The sequence below is a fragment of the Pelodiscus sinensis genome, chromosome 28, assembly GCF_049634645.1.
Source record: "Pelodiscus sinensis isolate JC-2024 chromosome 28, ASM4963464v1, whole genome shotgun sequence".
NCBI classification, from domain to species: domain Eukaryota; kingdom Metazoa; phylum Chordata; order Testudines; family Trionychidae; genus Pelodiscus; species Pelodiscus sinensis.
This window is the reverse complement of record NC_134738.1, coordinates 8,850,724-8,865,567: the sequence shown is the minus strand read 5'-3', so window position 1 is coordinate 8,865,567 and position 14,844 is coordinate 8,850,724. Positions and strand designations below refer to the sequence as shown.

Sequence of the window (14,844 nt, the reverse complement as noted above, 5' to 3'; positions counted from 1 at the left end):
ATGGTGCATTGGATGGGTGACTGTCAATACACATTTATCTGTATTACATGCACAGCTAGCATTTTGCATTTTCTTGTATTTTGTAGGTGCCGGTTTTCAGACCCATGGATCTTATGGTTGAAGCTAGTCCACGAAGAATATTTGCCAATGCTCACACGTACCACATCAACTCTATCTCCATCAATAGTGATTATGAAACGTACCTATCTGCAGATGACTTGCGGATTAATCTGTGGCACCTAGAAATTACAGACAGAAGTTTTAGTATCTTTTTTTTTTCCATTTGTCTTTTTATCTGGGAAAGACTTTTTGCTATAACCAGAGTTGTTAGATTTCTCCCCTGAAATGTTGTACATCTAGGACATCTTCCATTTCTTTCTTACTTTTTTAGTTGCAATTGCAGAGAATATTGCTACTGTAATACCAATACCAGAGTTCCTATTTAGGAAACATAAGGCAAAGCGACATGATTAATGTTCAAAAGCGACGAGGAGTCCTGTGGCATCTTATAGACTAACAGATTTATTTTAGCATAAGCTTTCGTGGGCAAAGACCCACTTCATCAGATGTATGTAGTGGAAATTCGAGGCAGGTATAAATATACAGGCTTAAGAAAAGAGTACCAATCAAGAGTAAGGCTAGAAATAATGAGTTCAATTCAGTCATGGAGGATGGAGGCCCACTTCTAGCAGCTGTGGAGATGTGAACATCAAGAGAGGAGAAATTGCTTTTGTAGTTGGCTAGCCATTCACAGTCTTTGTTTAATCCTAAACTGATGGTGTCAAATTTGCAGATGAACTGTAGCTCAGAAGTTTCTCTTTGAAGTCTGTTCTTGAAGTTTTTTTTGTTGTAGGCTGGCGACATTTAAATCTGCTATTGTATGTCCAGGGAGATTGAAGTGTTTTCCTACAAGCTTTTTGTATATTACCATTCCTGATACCTGATTTGTGCCCGTTTATTCTTTTACATAGGGACTGTCCAGTTTGGCCAATGTATATAGCGGGGGCATTGCTGGCACATGATGGCGTATATTACATTGGTAGATGTGCAGGTGAATGAACCCATGATGGTGTGGCTGATCTGGTTAGGTCCTGTGATGGTGTTGCTGGTGTAGATATGTGGGCAGAGTTGGCACCGAGGTTGGTTGCAGGGATTGGTTCCTGAGTTAGACTTACTGTGGTGTGGTGTATAGTTAATTGATGGTGAGAATTTGCTTCATGTTGGTGGGTTGTCTGTGGGCGAGGACTGGCTTGCCTTCCATGGCCTGTGAAAGTGAGAGATCATTGTCCAGAATGGGTTGTAGATCACTGATGATGCGTTGGAGAGGTTGTAACTGAGGACTGTAGGTGATGGCCAGTGGTGTTCTGTTGGTTTCTTTCTTGGGCTTGTCTTGGGCTTGTCTTGTAATAGGAGGCTTCTGGTTACACGTCTGGCTCTGTTAATCGGTTTCCTCACTTCCTCGGGTGGGTATTGTAGTTTCAAGAATGCTTGGTGAAGATCTTGTAGGTGTTTGTCTTTGTCTGAGGGGTTGGAGCAAATGCAGTTGTACCTTAGTGCTTGGCTGTAGACAATGGATTGTGTGGTGTGTCCGGGATGGAAGCTGGAGGCATGAAGGTAAGAGTAGCGGTCAGTAGGTTTTTGGTATAGAGTGGTGTTTATGTGACCATCACTTATTTGCACCGTAGTGTCCAGGAAGTGGATCTTTTGTGTAGACTGGTCCAGGCTGAGGTTCATGGTGCGGTGGAATTCTTCCAGAGCCTCCTTCCCATGGGTCCAGATGATGAAGATGTCATCAATGTAGCATAAGTAGAGAAGGGGCCCTAGTGGACGAGAGCTGAGGAAGCATTGTTCCAGGTTAGCCATAAAAATGTTGGCATATTGTGGGGCCATGCCAGGGCCCACAGTGGTGCCACTTGTTTGGAGGTATATATTGTCACCAAATCTGAAATAGTTGTGTGTGAGGATAAAGTCACAGAGCTCAGCCACCAGTTGTACTGTGGCATCCTCAGGGATACTGTTCCTGGCAGCTTGTATTTCATCTGTGTGTGGGATGTTGGTGTAGAGAGCCTCTACATGCATGGTGGCTAGGACAGTGTTTTCTGGAAGATCACCGATGCATTGTAGTTTTCTCAGGAAATCAGTGATGTCTCGGAGATAGCACGGAGTACTGGTGGTATAGGGTCTGAGTAGAGAGTCCACATATCCAGACGGTCCTGCAGTGAGAGTGCCAATGCCTGAGATTCAGACTAACACAGCTACCCCTCTGATACGTGATTAATGTTGGTTGCTTGCCATAATTTTTTGCCAGGAAAAGTCATGGCATTTATCAAAAGTGGGGAAAAGGTAAAGCTCCAGGAATAGACGAGGAGCAGAGCGGGAAAGAGAACAATTTGGAAGTTTTTGTCTTTGGAAACAAATCTGGAGCCATGTTTGCAAGAGAAGGACCACCCTCAATCCCTCAAGTTACTGGTCTGCAGCAGAACTTCAAGTCCCCTTTTCTCTCTTTCTCTGTTCCCCCAATGCCCACCACTCCACTCCTGCACCTATGCTCAAAGGTTGTAGGCCCCATGAACCACAGGAGCATATTCAGCCCTGCTCCGTGGGGAGCAAAAGTTGGAGCAGTGGGCAAATGAATCTCAAACTTCCTGGAAGAAACCCCCAGGAAATCACAAAATCCTGTGACAATCAGTCTTGGTTATGTTGCAGCAGTTGGTGACATTAGACACAAGCCAGCATGATGCAAAACTGAACAACTGATGTCGTGCCCAATCATTTATTTAGAATGTTGATTTCAGTTATTTTAAGCCCTATAAAATATATTTGTTGCTGTTGCTTACCAGATTATAGAAGAATTTTAAAACAATGGCTTGTTTATATTTCAGGGTATGTTGTGTGGTTTTATAGACCATTAAAAGAAGGCTACATTTCCATATTTAAAGTGGATAAACAGAGGCACAGAGAGGCTCTGATTTGCCCCACATCACAGAAGGAGTCTCACAAAGTCCTGTCTTGTCTTGCTCTCGCCACACTGATTCCTTCCTCTTTTGATTGTGTTACATTTGTCTGATTTAGAGATCCATTCATTGATGATTGGAGAGGCTTTGTGGAATAAATATATTTGTGAAAGTGAGTTCTGAAAATTTGAAAAGTAAAATCCTTAATAAAGTACTCTCTAGATATTGTAGATATTAAGCCTGCCAACATGGAAGAGCTGACCGAGGTGATAACAGCTGCAGAGTTCCATCCGAACAGCTGTAACACATTTGTGTACAGCAGTAGTAAAGGAACTATTCGTCTGTGTGACATGAGAGCATCGGCACTCTGTGACAGACATTCAAAATGTGAGTCCTGCTTCCTTATAGATTCTTCTCCCTCCTCCTTTTCATAAAGGATTCAGCATTTCACTACTAGAAGAAACTAAGAGCTTATTTGCAGCTGCAGCACTGCTGTGTAGACCCTACTTACACTGATGGGAGGAGTTCTTCCATCAGCATAGGTAATCCACCCCCCTGAGAGGTGGTAGCTAGGTCAACAGAAGGATTCTTCCTTCCACCTAGCTCTGTCTATGTTGTGAGGGAGGCTAGGTTGGTTTAACTACATCGGTTAGGGTGTGGATTTTTCACACCCATAAACAAAGTAGTTAAGCAAGATTACTTTTAATGTTGAGTTTATCTATTTGAGTGACAACAGTAGCTTACTCGAACTTAAAAAATTAATGCCAGAAGGCTGGCTCTTGAGAGGATCAGAAACCACTTAATGCAGCTTTTAACTTTTTAAATCACTAGTTCAATTCTAACTCAGATTTGTAGCCTCGTCCACTGATGGAATGGGAAAAAGGGGGCAGTTGCTCAGGAGCTTGGAAATTTCAAAAGGGCCCAGGGCTTCCCGCTGCTGCTGCGTCAGAGCTCCGGGCAATGCTGAAAGTCTGGCAGGGATAGGCTAGCCTCAGCCCTGCCTCTTCCTTTTGGGAGGGAGCATGGAGCCACTCCCCTTGCCCAGGGGCCTGGTATTTCTGTCAGCCTCTCTGTCCATAGCTAATGCTTAAGCTTTGCAAACGAGTATACCCTCAAAAGTTAGATCCCTCAGTCTGTCTTGGATTGTTTTAGTGTGACCAGCCTAGGAGAAGCAATATGTAGTGACTTGCTTTTACTTCTGTCTTACATAGACTTGATTCACCATCTCTTTAGAAGTTAATTTCAGGTTAAATGTTTGCATAAAGCTGACCTACTTCACTGCACAGAGGTCACATTACAACTCTTTATCTTTCTGAAATATTGCACACAATGGCAGCAAGGTTATTTATTGCAGCACAGCTGGGGCAGAAGATAGAAATGCTAGGACCTTGGGAGAGGAAGAAGGGCCTTGGGAGAAGGAGGACTTAAGCAGTCTTTTATTTACAGTGTTTGAAGAACCAGAAGACCCTAGCAACAGATCGTTTTTCTCTGAAATCATCTCTTCCATATCCGATGTAAAATTCAGCCATAGTGGTCGATACATGATGACTAGAGATTACCTGTCAGTGAAGATCTGGGATTTAAATATGGAAAATAGACCTGTGGAAACATACCAGGTATGCAGTGAAATTTCATATACTGGTGTTATAAATCTTGGAAACATGGCATGTACTGAGTGTGACCATGAGAGGTGAGTCTTATGAAGGGCGCAATAAGTGTGATTTGCATTCTGGGCTACAAGTTAGCAAAGTGGTGGTGTTTTGCAGCATGAGAGAGGAGATCAAAAGGCAGTGTTGTGCTGGAAACTTGCTCCATTTAGGATCAGTCCATTGCCATAGGGCCAGTGGTGACATTACCTGTCAACTTACAGGGTTTCCTCAGGAATCAGGTTGGTCAACTTGTATTTGCTTGGATACTTGCACAGAAAATTTACGTCTCTTAAAATATTCACTAAAGTGTTGTTTTTTTTCTCGCCCCTCAGGTGCATGAATACCTCAGAAGTAAACTTTGTTCTCTGTATGAGAATGACTGCATTTTTGACAAATTTGAGTGCTGTTGGAATGGATCTGACAGGCAAGTCTAACCAGTTTTCTTCACATATTTAAGCCTCAGTTTTGGGAATGGGAAGCGGCACTACAGGTTCCTTCTGAAGTGAGAAATTCAAAATGTAGCCTCAGATGTGTGAATCCTTTATTTCTTGGGTTTGGTTGATTTTTTTTTTTTTTTTTTGTAATACAGGTTGATTTTTTTTACAGAGTTATGAGCTAATGTAGTTAGTTTTTACTGTGGGATGCAGCCTCTTCATTCTAGCACTGCAACTTTGTCATTTAGAATCATAGAACTAGAAGGAACCTTGAGAGGTTATCAAGTCCCTTCCTCTGCCCTCATGGCAGGACTAAGCACCATCTAGATCAGTGGTCCCCAATCTTTTGGGGCTGCTGGTCTGGGCGGGGGTGGTGGCTGTGCATGTGCCGCGTGCTGGGGGGCCGCGTATGCGCTGGCCGCCTGGGGCGCAAGAATGGCTCATTCTGGCCCTGGTCACTAGGCGGGCGCACATAAATGCCCTGGTGGGTGCCATGGCACTGCGTTGGGGACCACTGATCTAGATCATCCCTTCTCCACTTTTCCGGAACATCCCCTTTCCACAGCGGGCCTGGATGCCCCACAGGGAGGGGCTGTTCCATCTGGGCGGGTGTAACTGGTGGTGGTGGTGGGGGGGCACTCAAGCCCAGCCTTGGATGGCAGGGTCACTCCTGCCCAGCAGGACTGGAGCAGCACCCCTGCCTGCCCCTTTTTAAGTGGTTAACCAGTTAAACATAATGCTTAACTAGTTACAGTAAAACTGCAGTGGTCCGGCATCCAATGGTTCGGCACTCCTGATGGTCCGGCACCATCTGGAACCCGGAAGTGCTCCGGGCAGCCAGACAATTGGAGCTGCTCTGCCCCCACCTTCCCCGATTCAGCCGCTGGTCAGTTTCAGCAGCAGCTGACTTGGGGAAGTCTGGGGCAGAATAGCTGGGGTGCTGCCGGGTTGGTCCCACGGCGCCGAGGGGCGCATCCCCCCCAACTCCACCCAGACCCCTCATAGCCCCCCCTCCCCCCCCCCCGCGATAGCCCGGCATATCTGATAATCCGGCACCCCCTGGGTCCTAAAGGTGCCGGATTATCAGAAGTTTACTGTAAATGGGATTTTACATCTCTACTAGAGAACATAAGTTTTAGTATATATACATAACTCCTCACATATTATTTGTACATACATCTCTGTGATAGTGATGACCATTGTGACACAGGCTTTCAGTACAAATCTGTCTCCACTTTTGGTGAACATGTGATCTCTATATCCCTGTTGGAATCAAAAAGACTTTGGGTCACACAGGTATAATCTATAGGGCTTAATGTAGTGAACTATCAAGTTTCTACTAAAGCATGCTGAGCAAACTAAGTGCCCAAAGTCAGTTGGAGTTGAGGATGCTCAACGTCTTATAGGATTAGCCCATATTTAAAACAAAAAACCCAGCGTTTAGTTCCAAAAGAATGAAATTTGGTCCTCTGAGTCAAACCATACTGATGTTTTGAAATGGGGTATAATAGTATTGTTACTTCTTGAAGATAATAACTTAGATGTTTTTCTGAAGTATTGCTTTGCGTAGGGACTATGGTGGGGTTAATTTTGGCACAGTGTGGGTTTACAGGACAAAGAATTGACGTAGCGAGAACTCTGTAACAAAGTCTTTGCAAATGTAGCTGATTGAGTGGTTGTGGAGAAAAATCAGAGTTGTACACCGAATAGCTTTTACAATAGCTGTGTGGGCTGAAAAAGTTCTGTTGGCAGCTAGCGGTTCTAGTTCTGAAAGGTTCCGAGAGCCCTCCTCTCCCGTTGACTTCAAGAGTGCAGGGGGGACAGCACCTTACAGTAGTGAGTCCAAATAGGTGACCTTGTTTCCCTACCACTGTGCAACTCAAAAGATATTTTGTGAAGGGGTAAAGGGTAATGGAAAGGCAGGATTTCTGGGTTCTTTTGGAAGGATGATTTTGTGTTAAGACATTGGACTGGGACTTGGGAGATGGGTGGTTTGTATGGGACTCCTGTGTGCTCCAGTTCCCTGTCTGTAAAATGTTAACACATACATTTATTTTCACTCCCCTTTACATTCTCTATTTGAATTGTAAGCTCAAGTGGGCCAGGGACTGTTTCTGTGTATACATGTAGCCCCCACAACTACGGAGCCCTGTTCTCAGTCAAGGCCTTCAGGCACTACTATAATGCAGGTAGCTCCCTCTTTTTAAAATGTTGCATTCTAGGCTTAATCTTCAGTTTTCTTCTTTCCAGTGTTGTCATGACAGGATCTTACAACAATTTCTTCAGAATGTTTGACAGAAACACAAAGCGAGACATCACCTTAGAAGCATCTCGGGAAAACAACAAACCCCGCACTGTTTTGAAGCCCCGCAAAGTCTGTGCAAGTGGCAAGCGAAAGAAGGATGAAATTAGTGTTGACAGCCTAGACTTCAACAAGAAGATACTACATACAGCCTGGCATCCCAAGGAAAATATCATTGCTGTAGCTACTACAAACAACTTGTATATATTTCAAGACAAAGTGAATTAGGGTTGGCATTCCTAACAGAAGAGTCCACTTCCTGCATAGTTGAGATAGTTGAATCTAGCATTTGTACCTGTAAATGAAAGAGAATAAGAGAGAGAGGTCCATTGTGGCACCCCTTTCCAGTGTTTAAAAATGTGCCATATGACACACATTTTTTTTAGCTACATGGAGAAAGCTCTGTTGATCATCACTGTGGTGTTCTCCATGTCTGCTAGCCATTTAGGTGAGGGTAGGGCACTTTTTAATTTAATGACTACTTGCACCATCTTGCCTAATGGACTAGATTGGACTGTATCAACATTGGTTTACTCCACTTTTTATGCCTTCCATTGTGATGACGTCAAACACAGGGAAAGCCTTCAGTCATGCTATGGGATTTAATTGTGTAACCTCATTACTGTATCATTTGTGGCCCTTTTTTATTAAATGCAGCTCATTCTTGCTGTGGCTTGTAGCATTCCTCCCCCTGGACTCCCTCTCCCTCTCCCCTTCATTCCCTCCGCCCATACCTGGTGGTGGTGTATAGAAAAAAATGAAATAAAGCACATGAAATGGGTCAGTTTGGGGTCAGTGGTAAGGGGGTCTGTGTTGCGAACAAATGTTTTAATAAACAGTTGACTGTAATCACTCCTTGCCATGTTTGGCACCAAAAAAGAGAAAATAAGGAAGAAAAAAAACTACTGAATAAAAGTGACAAAGAATGAAGAATCTGTTTTTTCTTTTTTTAATCTACCTCTTTATTTTCATGCATCTAAGGTAAGACAGAATGTTTGTATAAAAGTGATGGCTTTTTGCAATGATTTTAACCAGTATTAATTGTTTTTCAGCAGGTGGGGGAGAGAGGGAAGGTTTTAGCAACTGACTGGCTACTACTCATGTATGAAAATGATCATTCTAACTCTGGTATTTATTGACCATTTTTATTTCAAAAACCTTGAAATGCTACCAGACTTTGCTGTAGTCATGAACAGTAATTGCCCTGTTCTGTCATCTTAAAGCCCCATTATCTGTTAATTAAATTATCCCTTATGTCTGAGTGTCTGAGTTTGTAGACTTTAAATCCATTTATTGGGACTAACTTTTTAATACATTTAATCTCATCCTAATTTTATGTAATGACTTGTTTAGAATACAAAGCCTGTGGGTTTTTTTAATTGTTAAAATTCTTGTTTAACAGTATGCTATAGTACAAAACTAATATCAAGTGATTACATAGATGAAAATTTACACTGCTTTCTGAGTACACATATATTTTCTGTATTTTATTGCTCTCAGTGTCTGAATGGAAATGTAGCTTACCATACAAGTACTTCTCCTTCTGGCTTTTCAAAGCAATTAAAGATCAACTTTAAAAGGTACAGTGATCAGAAAATACTTGAATTACAGAAACTGCATGAAATAAATATTAATACTTGTCTGTAAGTTGATTTAAACTCTTTTTAAGCAAATACAGCTTGTCAAAAGATGAGGAATTGGATAATGTTTTAAAAAGCTTGTGGGTTTTTAACTTAAATGTGTTAATTGTGCTCTTCTGGTGCACTATAAGGTCTAATAAGTTGTACTTATAATTCAACAAAATGGTCAATGGCGTTTTAGTCCATAGTAAATGCTACATTTGATTTGGAAGGAACTATACTTCTAAATCAATTACATTTAAGTTATTTTTGTGGTTTAGTGGTAAGCAGAATTTCTATAATGCTTCAATTACGCTATCAACTTAAATATTGTTTCTGCTGTAAAATGTTGACAGGAGTGTAGATAGTTAATAGGTTCACAGATGCAACACTATGCCTTAGTTTCATTCAGACGTTCGCTTCAAACTTGTATAGTGTTTTAAAAATGTAAAAGCTCAAAATATTCATTCTGGTTTGCTGTTTGTCAATACAATATATAACGCTTTTGTAACGTTGATTCAACTCTCCTGAGAATCAAAACTGATGAGCAAGTAAAATATTAGGCCTCAATCTCGCATACTATTGTGAACTTGTTTAATTCCACTCTCACAAGTAGTTCCAAATACTTCAAGAAGATTATCAAGTGCATACACAAAAGTGTTCCCAGGATCAAGGCTGAGGTTTGTGTATTATCTGGGGTTGGGGGGCAGGGAGGAGGAGGATGGATAGGCAATTAGAATTTTTTTGTGAGTGCGCCAAGGCTGATAAAGCAACGATGGGTTGTGTGTCTAATCACAACTGTTGTTTTGGGGCCATCTGAGGCTTCTGTAGGGGTTGTGGCATCTCTAAAGAGTGCTGTTTCACTTGCATGTTGTAATGTGTGTTATATTCTGAATGGCATATTGAGTAGCTGAACCCTTTGCTTATCAGAGATATGAAATGGAATCTGGGATGGAATGAAGATGCGGACCATGAACAGGTAGATTTTGCAAGGAGTCTGAAGCACAACTTCCTATCAATACTGAATTCAAGTAAACTGCCTCTGGGACCTCTGTTGTGCTTGTCAGGAATGCCCTGGGTTTTAAAAGGATAAAGTGGTTTTAACAGCGTCTGAATTTTGCTTCACCTGTAGTTGTGGTGCTCTGGCATGCCATGCCATATCACTGTCCAATCCAGCTCCACCAAAACCAGCCACTGGTTAAAGTTGCCAGATATTTTCCAACCATATATTATAATGATTTAATCACATTGTCCATTGACATACACTGTAAATCCTGCTGATCAGTTTATATGCTAATGCTAAATATATTTTCTATTAATAAAAAGTATGCATAAGAATAAACATACTTCTGTCAGGTTGCTCTTTATCCACTACCCTCCTTATTTCATGTTTTTAAGGTTATTAATAGTTTTTCACCCCGCTTAAATGAAACTAACCACCCTGCTTCATTTGCACCAGTCACGTCTCGACCTTTTCCTAGCTAGCTGAGAGAGAAGGGTAGTTTTGAAAGAAGATTCTGGTCTCTCACAAGAACAGAATCCTAGGAAGCAGCTGTTTCTCAAAGTGTTTGATCCAGCTCCCAATTAGACAATGCAAGCATTTCAATCAGCTTCAGAGGATGTTGACCCATATGTTGTCAAACCTGTCTTGCCCCCTGGCTGAAGTCTTTGTTTAATCTTGCTCTTGTTTGACTAAAGGTGCGATTGTAACTTTTTTTTTTCCCCCTGCAGGATGCTTGTACCACCAAAAAAACCCCCAAACAAACAGTATTTAAGCTAGTACAAGCCAAAGTTGAACCAAATATTATGGTTTCCTGTGATTTCGACTAAATCTGTTACAAACAGTGCAACTTGTAGACACAGCCTGTGGCAAAGTTCCCATTAACTTAAAGTGGTACAGTAACAGGCTCTAAGTATGTTTTCTGCTGAGAAGTGGCTATTCACTTCATTTTATAGCCATGTCAAATTCACAGAAGAGTTCATCTTCTTTAAGAGATGTCCCTATGGGTGCTCCACATTTGGTCGGTGCGCTGCCGCCAAGCCACTGATTGGCGTTTTTAGGGCAGTGTCCTCGGGGTCACGCATATGCACGTCTGCAGCTGCCTGCTCCTAGGTGGCAGGCATCACACATGCATGAACCACCCCCTTCCCCAGTTCCTTTTCTATCGCCTCTGGCTGGAGATGAATCTCAGCAGAGTTCCCTATCTTGTTTTGCATTTTAGATGCATTTGTTAGAGCCAAGGTTTTTTTTTTCTCCTCCATGTCAGTTAGTTGTTGGTATTTTAGTCTAGTTAAAAATAACAATGTAAAGTAGATTAAAGTTTTTCTCCCAGCTTATTCCCATCCTGTAGTTACTCAGTGCCATGCCCAGATCATCGGGTTTTAAGCACTGCTCTACCTGCAAAGATCCTACCCCAATTTCTGACAGGCATGCACAATGCGTCCGCTGCCTCGTTTCTGACATGTTTCTCAAAAATGTCCACAGTGTGCAAAATTGAAATCAAGGGCAGGACAGGACAGAGATCTGCACCTTGAGCTAATGCTATTTGAAAACTCACTGAGATCTGCATCAGACCTGGGTCAACAGCCTGGTGACCAGAAACAACATGGAGGTAAAAAGCCCGCCAAAAAGCGAGCCTCATCTTTACCTCAGGAGATGGCAGCAACCGAAGTGGCTGTCTCCCTCACGGCTGGTGCCAAGAGCTGTGGCTGCACTGCGTTTAAGCACCTATGATGCTCAGGACGTCTCTGGAGCTGCCAGCACAGCTAGCAAAGGGATGCAGAAAACCCTGCTCCGAGGTGTTGGCTGCCTTGCCAGCTGCGATAACATCTGGCACTGAAACCACCTTGCCGACACAGCCTGCCATAACTTCTGTGCTGACGCGTCCGCCTCAGAGGCACCTAGTGCATTGCCACTCCTATCAGCACTGAGTCATCATCCAACACCTCAAATAGCATCAGTGCCACCTACTACGGCACCGTCAGCACCAGCTCAGCAATACATGCAACATAGAGACTTATTAGTCTTCTCCATGCTAAGGTCACCATTACTCGGTACCGATCATTCTCCTGCTAAGTCAACATCACAAATGACATTTTCTCACGAAAGATTTTCATCCAAATCTGAAGATAACCTTCATGTGGGGTTTTCTCCAGAAAGACCGATCTGTGTGGGAAGTTATTTACTCTTCCAGATCATACTCTAAATATTGGAACATGCCTCCATGGTTTGGCAATCCCTGGGTACCTCCACCTATGCCATACCTTCACTGGTAATACTGGAACAACAGGCAACCTTGCCAGAAACGACATTCAGTGCAATATTTCCCTTGAGTACACTCTCCACCTACAAAGCAAGCACAGGAAGGGGATCCACTCAACCAAGTTGCAAATGTATCCCTTGAGCCAAATGAATCTGCCCCAGCAGAGAAAGCTGCTGTGCCTCCAATTCCAACTACCTCAGATGACTTTGCACATTTTCCAGACCCTTTAAAACATGTGGCTGTTGAATTAAACATTCCCCTCCAGGAGGTCGTTGAAAACCAACATGAATTAACGGACATATTGCACTCAATAACATCTAAAATAGCACTGCTGATTAATCCAGTAGTACATTCCACCCAAGGGCTCTGAGTTTCTTTTCCCTCACCAGGTACCTAACTCTTTGGTGGTGGAAGCTGCACACCAGAAAAGCAAGCAGCAACAGTTCCATTCCACCCCATTGGACTGTGATGGCAAGAGACTTGATTTATTCAGACGTAAAGTTTACACGTCTCCACCTTACTTCCGTATTTCCAATTATGTTGCTCTATTAAGTAAGTATGACTACAGAAACTACACCTAACTTAATGATTTTATTGCAGACATTCCTGAGGCTAAAAGACAACAGTTCAAAGCCCTGATAAGAGGACACAATTGCCAGAACAGCCTTGCAGGCTGCATTAGATGCTGCACGATCTATAGCAACAGCAGTAGTGATGAGAAGGGCTTTGTGGTTTAACTCCGCTCCCTTTCCTAGAGAAATCTAAAATCTCCCATTTGATGGCCAGAAACTGTCTGCATCCAATACCAATGAAATTCTTCACTTGATGAAGGATTCCAGAGCAATGCTCCACACTCTAGGGATCCACAATCTGGCACCTAGAAGGAGACAATACAGGTATCAGCCCTACCTTAGGCCTCAATACCCTCTGTATACTCAACATTACAACACACAAGACCAACATCAACAGAACAGGGTAGAGGCAGAAACCAGCAATGACGCCCTCCCTCTACCAATTTGCAACAGTTACAGCAATCCAATAAGCAAATTTGAACACCAGGTTGAAGGTTGTGAGAGCCTCTCACCTATTCCAACTCTACCTTCATAAGCTAAATTCTTTCATCACCCATCTGCTGCCATTCTTTAACAACTGGTAATGTATAACCTTTGACAGGTGGGTTCTCCAGATAATTGACACAGATTATCTTCTTCCTTTCGTGTCTCCACCCTCTTTCCATCTTCCATCCCAGTCCCTCTTCAGGGACCACTACCGAGAATCTGCTTCAAGAGGTACAACAGCTGTGTACATAGGAGCGATTGAATCAGTCCCTGCACAATTTAGGGGGAAAGCATTTTACTCACATTACTTCTTGATGGAAAAACGGTCGGGAGGTTGGAGCACCCCTATGGAAAAAATTTACAGCGTGGTGCATATACCACCAGGTTTCACCCTCAACATCCTCCTTCTGTCATCCTAGATTATCTTCTGCACCTTAAACAAGTGGCCTTGCAATAAGTTCCATTAAAGTTCACCTTGCTGCTATTACTACCTTCTATCTTAAGACAGACGACTTGTCGATATTTGCACATCCATTCACTAAGCTTTTTAAAGGGTTTTCAAGCAATTTATCCTGCTATCACTCCACCAACAAAACTGTGGGACCTGCATCTCTTACTGAACGCTTTAACCCAGCCACCCTCTGAACCAATGACCACTACCTCTCTTACACTTATCCATGAAGACCATCTTTTTTTATAGCCATTACCTTGGCAAGATGGGTGGGAGAGATAACATCCCTAATGTTGGATCCCCATATACCACCCTTTTTAAAGACAAAGTCACTTTACATACCCCCTCCAAATTCCCCCCCCCCCAAGATACGCTCATTCTTCCACCTCAGACAATACACCCTCCTACTCCCCCCCCCCAACCAAATGCCAACTCCTTCGAGATGACAACGCACACCCTTGACTTGTGCAGAACGCTCTCTTTCTACCTGCAACCAACTAGACATTTTGAGCCTCTCCGAGACTGTTCATGTCAATAGCGAACCACAAGGGCCAGGCCCTCTCATCACAAAGACTATCCCACTGGATTTCGGACTGTATTAAGCTCTGTTACTCCCAATCAGAAGTGGTCCCTCCAGACCACATAAGGGTACATTCCACCAGAGCCATGTCTAGCTCAATAGCATTCTGCCGCAAAGTACCCATAAGAGACTTTTGTGCTGCTTTACATGATCGTCAGACCATACGTTTGCAAAGCACTATGCACTTACGCAGGGACCTTTCTCCAATCAGAAATTTACTAAGGCGGTCCTTTCCATTGCATTTCTGCCAGATCTGAAGTCCCTTCCTCCTTAATCCAGAATAGCTTTGTAGTCACCTCATGTGGAACACCCACAGGGACATCTCTCTCGAAGAGGAGGAGGTTACTCACCTCAACAGTAATTGATGTTTTTCGAGGAGTGTCCATGTGGATGTTTCACTACCCCCTCCTTTCCTCCTCTCTCTTACGGAATTCTGGCCTCCTTACTGGCATCATTCCGGGGTAGAGAAGGAACTGAGGGCAGGGGCGAAGGGGGGTGGGGGAGGAGCCTCTTGTATGCACAGTGCCTGCCACC

At 43.1% G+C, this 14,844-nt stretch overlaps 1 protein-coding gene across 3 annotated transcripts in view; it reads left to right on the top strand.

Annotated features, from left to right (window-relative positions):
- Nucleotides 1–8,272, top strand: part of PPP2R2A (protein phosphatase 2 regulatory subunit Balpha) — a 79,512-nt gene extending 71,240 nt beyond the window's left edge. For all 3 annotated transcript variants that reach the window (XM_075910813.1, XM_075910814.1, XM_075910812.1), the window contains exons 6-10: nt 87–264; nt 3,177–3,341; nt 4,401–4,570; nt 4,936–5,027; nt 7,288–8,272. In XM_075910813.1, coding sequence (XP_075766928.1) covers nt 87–264; nt 3,177–3,341; nt 4,401–4,570; nt 4,936–5,027; nt 7,288–7,567 — 885 coding nt within the window. In that variant the 3' untranslated portion in view covers nt 7,568–8,272. The remainder of the gene's footprint in view (nt 1–86; nt 265–3,176; nt 3,342–4,400; nt 4,571–4,935; nt 5,028–7,287) is intronic.
- Nucleotides 8,273–14,844: the final 6,572 nt, after the last annotated feature.